General features: G+C 45.1%; 1 protein-coding gene and 1 long non-coding RNA gene across 3 annotated transcripts; one reads left to right on the top strand and one right to left on the bottom strand.

Annotated features, from left to right (window-relative positions):
• The first annotated feature begins 517 nt into the window (after positions 1 to 517).
• LOC134221068 (uncharacterized) lies at positions 518 to 1,321 on the top strand. The gene is made up of 3 exons (XR_009982190.1): positions 518 to 938; positions 1,003 to 1,068; positions 1,126 to 1,321. It is a non-coding gene; the product is annotated as an uncharacterized LOC134221068 (long non-coding RNA).
• A 1,090-nt stretch (positions 1,322 to 2,411) lies between these two features.
• Positions 2,412 to 3,694, bottom strand: LOC134221066 (aminoacyl tRNA synthase complex-interacting multifunctional protein 1). Of its 2 annotated transcripts, none has more exons than XM_062700249.1 (2): positions 3,562 to 3,694; positions 2,412 to 3,502 (listed from the first exon to the last, which is right to left on the bottom strand). In XM_062700249.1, exon 2 carries the CDS (start codon positions 3,487 to 3,489, stop codon positions 2,491 to 2,493), a length of 999 nt encoding a protein of 332 aa, XP_062556233.1. In that variant the 5' UTR covers positions 3,490 to 3,502; positions 3,562 to 3,694; the 3' UTR covers positions 2,412 to 2,490. The 2 variants fall into 2 exon arrangements, with proteins under 2 accessions (XP_062556233.1, XP_062556234.1); XM_062700250.1 differs by having other exon boundaries at positions 2,412 to 3,461; positions 3,562 to 3,673.
• Between the last annotated feature and the right edge of the window lie 4,868 nt (positions 3,695 to 8,562).

Raw genomic sequence — 8,562 nt, 5'->3', positions numbered from 1 at the left:
ATGCCTTACGATTCGCGCAGTTCATTGTGAGGTAGTACACGGCCTTACAACTGAAGCATGCATCAAGTCCATTCGTCGCTTCGTGTGCCGTCGCGGTGCGCCTGCGGAAATTCATTCAGATAACGGCACGAACTTTCTAGGAACCGAAAGAGTTTTGATGAAGCAGATCAAGCAAGGCATCGCTGCCACAGTGACCAGCACTACTACAAAATGGGTTTTCATACCTCCATCGTCACCACATATGGGCGGCTCATGGGAACGCATGGTGTGCTCTGTAAAACATTCAATGGTTTGGGTTTATAACGCTGATCGAATATTGGAGGAGGGAGCCTGACTATCGTTTGTTATCGAAGCCGAGAGTATCGTCAACAGTCGACCGCTCACCTACTTGCCTCTAGATTCGGAAGAGGGTGAAGCGCTCACTCCGAACCACTTTTTGTTGGGCAGTTCAAGTGGAATCCGACAGCCCGCTATGGAGCGCACCGATGGCCCCGCTTCCATCAGGGGTTCTCTCGACATGATTCATCATCAGCTGAATTGTTTTTGGAACAGATGGATAAAAGAGATGCTGCCAACGTTGACGAAGAGGACCAAATGGTTTGATGAAAGAAAACCTATATCTCCTGGAGACTTAGTGCTGATAGTGAATGAAGGAAAGAGAAATGATTGGATCAGGGGACGAGTACTCGAGGTAATACCAGGAAGTGATGGCAGGATAAGGCAGGCCATTATAAAAACAGCGAGGGGTTTATTGCGTAGATCAGTAGCAAAGTTGGCAGTCTTGAACATTGAGCAACTTCGTGGTGTGCCAAGCGGATGCTTTGCAAAATTCCTAAATATTACTTATTCTAAATATTTCAATTCTAAATTGTTACTCTAAACATCTTAATTCTAAAAGTGAATTTATTCTACCTATATAAATACTTAAATTTGGAACTGTAAGTTACATGCAACTTAACATAAATACATAAAGCTAGAGAATAACACTCAACTACATTGCAGGACACAGTTCATAGTGGAACTAAAACTTAGATCTCTGAAGTGTCTTAGAACATTCTTGAGTAAAAGGTACTTATTATATGCCTACATTAGCGACCATATATTACAGATCGATCTATTTTATAGTAGTTAGTTCAGTCTTAGGTGATCTGGTTGAGCAGATTGGAATCAGAGTAGATAGGACACCGAACGTGTAAGTGTTACGAAACAATGAAATTTAACCTAACTAATTGCAAAATATACTTATAGTTTAAAGCGTTCCCTCATACAACCAATCGTGTTTGAGTTGCTGAAAACCCGGTGACCGATCCCAAGTTCTGCTCCCCGATAACAACTTAAATCATTCATGTCGCTGCACGAATCAAATTAGTTTGTCATAAAAGCCTCGATGAAAGCAATCACGCGGTTGCACCCAGCACCGCAACACGTTGGTCTAATCTAAGCCATACCGATGTTGATGTCATATTCAGAAAATCTAAGTGATAAGTACAACGGAAAAAAACATAACTAATTTACATAAAGATAGTTATGAATTGCATATAAAGATTAAACGATTACCACGCCCACGCGTAGGCGCATGTGGCAATAATCACTTTTACATGGGGGACCAAATGTCGTGACACGTTTTCCGAACTGTAAACCAGCCTTAAATAAAAAGCAAGTAGTTTCAAAAGTTGGTTTGTGTTCCTTAGGGAAAGTAACTTCGCGGTGTGCATTTGCGAAAGACGTCTTCCTAACCGGAGAAAAAAGTAGCGTCTGCACCCAGAAAATTTGTGACAGTCCAGTGAGATCGTCCCACTTTGGTTCTTTGTGTCGAAAAAGTCTCTCCATAACTGGGGAATTAAGTAGAAAAACGTTACCTCACTCTGAGAAATAAGTAGCTCTTGTACCCGGACTTCCTTTGACAGTCCGGCGAGACATTTCGATTGAGACAAAACTAGGATTTCAAAAGTGATTAAATAATCGTTCGCAGTTTTAAGTAATTTCACTGGACGGCCCATGATCGCATATTTGTATACATTTGCATTTTGGTCGATTTTGTAAATCGTTTGTCAATCTTCCCCACAAGCTCAATCATTTCCAGCTTACTACAGATAAGCAAGATAAGATAGTAAACCCTAATTTACTGTTGTGGGATTAGATGCAGTAAATTGAGGTTTCTGAACGATTTACAAATTTCGAATATTTTAACAAAACTGAAAAAATGCGAGTGTTACAAATATGCGATCATGGGCAGTGAAGACCTTTCATAAAATCTATTTCATTTGATTCGTTTCAAAGTGCGGAATGCATTTTAGGAAACGGTTCTAACAAGGCAATAGTAAAACTGGATACCATTTCGACGGGAAACCAGTGTGATTTAAATTCTGTCTTGAATTTAGAAAGTTTGGAAATATAAAAACAACATAACATTTTACTAAATTTATTCAAGATCTTTATTGTCTCTTACAATAAACTTCCAAAAAGCGCATCCCGAATACCATCACTTTTCTACTTCACGTGAACATTCTTCAACGTTTGCGACACAACCTGCCCCTTCCCGGGGACAACAAACGGACCCTCCTTGTAGCAAGCCACCAACTGCTCGTTGGTGTGCAAATCGGGGGCCACGGTTTCGAATATTTTCTTCTTGGGATTCATAACTGCGTCCGGAACCCGCGGATAACCTTCCACATGAACCAAATCCCCTGGAACGGATCCGGCCGGCGGAGCCAGTACTTCGACCTTCTCCGGCGTAGACGCACACATTACCATTCCTTCGGAGAGTATTCCACGCATTTTGGCCGGTTTCAAGTTGCACAGAACAACCACCAGGCGGTCCTGCATTTCCTCGATTGGGACAAACCGTACCAAACCGGAAATGATGGTCCTTGGATTTGGCTCGCCCACGTCGATTTTCTCCAGATACAGCGCATCCGCATCTGGATGTCGTGAGACTTCGACTATTTTTCCCACGCGCATATCCAGTCGACCGACGTCGATCGGCGGTTCCTCGGCTGCTGATGCCGCACCAGCGGCAGCCGTTCCTTTACCCTCAACGGCTGGTTTATCCTTTTTGGGTTTCTTCTCTTTTTGTTGCTTCCCTTCCGCCGCCTTCTGTTGAACCGCTGGTTGCTCCGCTTTCAAGCTCTGTTCCACCTTCACAACCACTGGAGTAACATCGACAGTAGCTGCCACCTGTCCGGGCACCGGAATCTGCTTCTTACCATTTCGTGTTTCAAGTTCGATCAACTGCTGTCGGGCAGATTCAATTTGCTTTCGCAGGACATCATTTTCCACCTTGAGTTCCTCGATACGACGGAGCGCTTTCTCGTTCTTGAGGGCTTTGAATTCCTCCTGGAGTGAGCGAAGCAGCTCTTCGGCGGCTTTGTTATTGGAAATGACTCGTTCGAGAGCGTTCATTCTTCTTCCGGGGGGCAAGCGACGTGTCATCAATGGAGCACCGTTGAACACCGAACTAACTATGCGTATGCAGCGATTTTGCAGCATTCAACAAAAAAACCTGAATGTTAAAAATAATCACTGGATGTTTGCTAAATTATTTTTGAAATATTTTTTTACCGAAAGCGGCACCACCAACACGCAACGTGGATGAAGATGCGGAACTCGTCTGTCAACAGTTTTGTTTTCACGCGTCCTTGTTTTGTTCGATGCATTCGTCATCAATTTGAAAAAAGGGTTCTGGCTCGGAGGACGAACAATAATTACTAGGTCAAATCGCATTTCGGCATTCTTCATTCAGCCATTCAGCATTCGCTCAAAAGCATGCTTATATTGTCGGCGTAGCACCAAGTTAGAATTCGGAAGTCGGGACTTCCGAATCGAACTTTCTTCCGAAGTTTTATTTGTCAAACTAATTGATGCGTTGTTTAGCGCATCTTTATGCGAATCCAGCGCACTACTTCCGAAGTTGAGAAAGTTGGCTGTATCTGGAGAAAAATCCAACTTCGGTATAAAAAGCGGTATTGTGTATCCGGAATAAATTTATACCGCTTTTTATACCGAAGTTGAATTTTTCTCCAGATACAGGCAACTTTCCCAACTTCGGAAGTAGTGCGCTGGATTCCCCTAAAGATGCGCTAAACAACGCATCCATTAGTTTGACAGATAAAACTTCGGAAGAAAGTTCGGTTCGGAAGTCCGGACTTCCGAATTCTAAGTTGGTGCTACGCCGACAATATAAATAATTTATTCCGGATAGACAATAAATATTTATTTACACATTATTGTCGCGCTTATCTTTTTCTAGAGTGCTGCGGCGGTCTTATACACTAGCAGGCTTGACTGCGAAGGTAAACGTCAAGATATAGCCGCCGTGTTAAAAGATAGGCAGAAATTTCCCGCTTAAAACAAAACCACGTGTTTTTTGCGAAATGACAACAGTATTCAATTGTATTAGTGATGGGTCAAACACAATTGGTACGTTTGCGTGCGTTTTGACAGTTTTCCCATGGGAAAACTGTCAAAACGCACGCAAACGTATCAATTGTGTTTGACCCATGAGAGGCAACCGGAGTCACTGAGTACATGGAGAGTGTTTATTATGGCAAGTACATGTGGGTGAGATTTTCATTGACTCTGTTGTGTTTGGGTTCATTTACAAATTACATATGACTATTTTCAACCCCCACCCACCCTCTCGTAACGTTTTTTGGATGGAAGGGTTCTAAAATTTGTATGGGCCGTAACGCTCGGACAGACACCCTCCCACCCCCAAAAGCGTTACACACTTAAATCGAGAACTTCAGCTCGGTAATATTTTTTACTGATTTTTCCCGGTAAACATAAATTTGAACCGAAAGTTCAGTTAATTTTGAAAAATTTACAAAGTTTTGTAAAAAATTATACCGACCTCTCAGCAATACAATAAAATTACTGGATATCGGTAAAATAGATAACCGAGCTGCTCTGTTCAACAAATTTTGATTGAAGGTGTCAAAATAGATATACCGAGCAATCAGTAAATCAAAATATACTTTGCTGAAATTACGGTAATACTTCTACCGAGTTCAGTTTGTACCAAAATCACATGACGCTCAATGTGGCGCCATATTGTGCACTAATTGTTCAAAAGGTTTTGCGCTTGATTTGTTTGCCTAAACACTATTTTCAAAAGATTGTTCGGTAAGTAGCAGCGATCCAACTTGCAGCCAGCAAAAACATGAATAAAAATAGGGGAAGTGCACCGGTTTTGGCCAACTTAGTGCCTAATTTGGCCAACCCTGAAAAATACATATTTTTTCAAAATAATCAATCAGTTGAAAGCAGCGTTGAATCGTGGGGGATATATCTCTTGTTGGAGCTAATAAAACCCTCGCGAATTGCTTTATTTTTAGAGTTATTCACAAAATTGGCCAAATTAGGAACATGGCCAAAACCGGTACAGTTCCCCTACTCGAATTTTCAGGAAGTTGACTGAATCCAAGGCTGTATCTGTTGGGTTTGGTTCGTTCGCGTACGTAGAACAGAGTAAACCAGTATTCTGCCCAAGATTCTGCCGGGTACAAAGCTTCACGTTGCCAATAACCTTGCAAGGGGTGTCTCACATAGAATAAATTGAATTTATTAGCTAAATATTAACCAAGCAACCAAAGCGACTTTATTTGGATGCAATCGAAATTAGTTGAAAGCTCATTTTGTTGATTTTAGCAACACAACGAATTGCTTTACGGCATCTGTCAAATTGAACGGTGATAGTGATTGAGAACATTAGCATTCGAATATCAGAATGTATATCTTGTAAGCGCAAATATTTTGAACAACATCTGAATCTGCCTGAGGCTAGTTAGAACTTTCCAAGCCTCGTCACAAGCTTTTTATTACAGTGATCGTTCGCTAATTGGGGCACGACCTCACCCCAATTAGCGAATTTATTTATCATCAGACTAAGGCCGGAGTGGCCTGTGCTGCACATAAAAGACTTCTCCATTCAGCTCGGTTCATGGCTGCACTTCGCCAACCACGCAGTCTGCGGAGGGTCCGCAAGTCGTCCTCCACCTGATCGATCCACCTTGCCCGCTGTGCACCTCGCCTTCTTGTTCCCGTCGGATCGTTGTCGAGAACCATTTTCACTGGATTACTGTCCGACATTCTGGCTACGTGCCCGGCCCACCGCAGTCTTCCGATTTTCGCGGTGTGAACGATGGATGGTTCTCCCAACAGCTGATGCAACTCGTGGTTCATTCGCCTCCTCCACGTACCGTCCGCCATCTGCAACCCACCATAGATGGTACGCAACACTTTCCTTTCGAAAACTCCCAGTGCGCGTTGGTCCTCCACGAGCATCGTCCAGGTCTCGTGGCCGTATAGAGAACTACCGGTCTTATAAGCGTTTTGTAGATAGTCAGTTTGGTACGGCGGCGAACTCTATTCGATCGGAGCGTCTTGCGGAGTCCAAAGTACGTACGATTTCCAGCCACTATGCGTCTCCGAATTTCTCTGCTGGTATCGTTATCGGCGGTCACCAGTGAGCCCAAGTACACGAATTCTTCAACCACCTCGATTTCGTCACCACCGATACAAACTCGTGGTGGGTGGCTCACATTGACCTCTCTTGAGCCTCTTCCTATCATGTACTTCGTCTTCGACGTGTTGATGACTAGTCCAATCCGTTTAGCTTCGCTTCTCAGTCTGATGTAGGCTTCCTCCATCCTCTCAAAGTTACGTGCCATGATATCAATGTCGTCGGCGAAACCAAATAACTGGACGGACTTCGTGAAAATCGTACCACTCGTGTCAATCCCTGCCCTTCGTATTACTCCCTCCAAAGCGATGTTGAATAGCAGACACGAAAGACCATCACCTTGCCGTAACCCTCTACGGGTTTCGAAGGGACTCGAGAATGCCCTGAAACTCGAACTACGCACATCACCCGATCCATCGTCGCCTTGATCAACCGTATCAGTTTATCCGGAAATCCGTTTTCGTGCATTAGCTGCCATAGCTGGTCCCGATCGATTGTATCATATGCGGCTTTGAAGTCGATAAATAGATGATGTGTGGGCACGTTGTATTCGCGGCATTTCTGCAATACCTGACGTATGGCGAACACCTGGTCTGTGGAAGAGCGTTCACCCATAAATCCCGCCTGGTACTGCCCCACGAACTCTCTTGCAATTGGTGTTAGTCGACGGCATAAAATTTGGGAGAGTACCTTGTAGGCGGCGTTCAGCAATGTGATTGCGCGGTAGTTGCTACAATCCAGCTTATCGCCCTTTTTGTAGATGGGACACACACGACACCTTCCATCCACTCCTGCGGCAGAACCTCATCCTCCCAAACCTTGGTAATCACCCAGTGCAGCGCTCTAGCCAGTGCTTCACCACCGTGTTTAAACAGCTCTCCTGGTAGTTGGTCAACTCCAGGGGCTTTGTTGTTTTTCAGCCGGCCGATCTCCTCCTGGATTTCCTGGAGATTCGGAGCCGGAAGTCGCATGTCCTGCGCGCGTGCTCCTAGGTTCATTACCATACCGCCACCGTTGTCTGCCATATCGCTATTCAGGTTCTCTTCGTAGTGCTGCCGCCACCTTTGGATCACCTCACGCTCGTTCGTAAGAAGGTTCCCGTTTATGTCCTTACACATATCGGGCTGTGGCACGTGGCCCTTACGTGAACGGTTTAACTTCTCATAGAACTTTCGTGCGTTATTAGCGCGGTACAGTTCCTCCGTCTCTTCACGGTCTCGATCTTCCTGCTGGCGCTTTTTCCTTCGGAAAATCGAGTTTTGTCTGTTCCGCGCCCGTTTGTATCGTGCCTCGTTCGCCCTCGTGCGGTGTTGTAGCAATCTCGCCCATGCTGCATTCTTCTCCTCAACTAACTGCTCACATTCGCCGTCATACCAGTCGTTTCTCTGATCCGGAGCCACCGTGCCTAGTGCAGCGGTTGCGGTGCTTCCAATGGCGGATCGAATATCTCTCCAGCCATCTTCAAGAGATGCTGCGCCTAGCTGCTCTTCCGTTGGGAGTGCCACTTCCAGCTGCTGCGCGTAGTCTTGGGCTAGTCTACCGTCTTGTAGCCGCCCAATGTTAAGCCGCGGCGGACGACTCCGACGCGTGTTGATCACCGTCGAGAGTTTTGAGCGCAGACATACTGCGACGAGGTAGTGGTCGGATTCAATATTCGCACTGCGGTAAGTGCGTACGTTCGTGATGTCGGAGAAGAATTTACCGTCGATTAGAACGTGGTCGATTTGGTTTTCCGTTACTTGATTAGGTGATTTCCACGTGGCCTTGTGGATATTCTTACGGGGGAAGAAAGTGCTTCGGATTACCATTCCGCGAGAGGCTGCAAAGTTTATGCATCGTTGGCCGTTGTCGTTCGATACGGTATGCAGACTATCCGGTCCGATGACCGGTCTATACATTTCCTCCCTTCCTACCTGAGCGTTCATGTCACCGATGACGATTTTGAAGTCCCGCAGTGGGCATCCATCGTATGTCTGCTCCAGCCGCGCATAGAACGCTTCTTTCTCATCGTCGGATCTCCCTTCGTGTGGGCAGTGCACGTTGATGATGCTATAGTTGAAGAAACGGCCTTTTATCCTCAGCTTGCACATCCTTGCGTT

This window comes from Armigeres subalbatus, chromosome 3, assembly GCF_024139115.2.
Source record: "Armigeres subalbatus isolate Guangzhou_Male chromosome 3, GZ_Asu_2, whole genome shotgun sequence".
In the NCBI taxonomy this organism is placed as follows: Eukaryota; Metazoa; Arthropoda; class Insecta; order Diptera; family Culicidae; genus Armigeres; species Armigeres subalbatus.
The sequence above is the reverse complement of the archived record's forward strand: the minus strand, read 5'-3'. Positions and strand labels throughout refer to the sequence as shown.

Coding starts and splice junctions, on each gene's coding strand:
- LOC134221066 (XM_062700249.1), bottom strand. CDS start 3,489: ATGCTGCAAAATCGCTGCATACGCATAGTTAGTTCGGTGTTCAACGGT.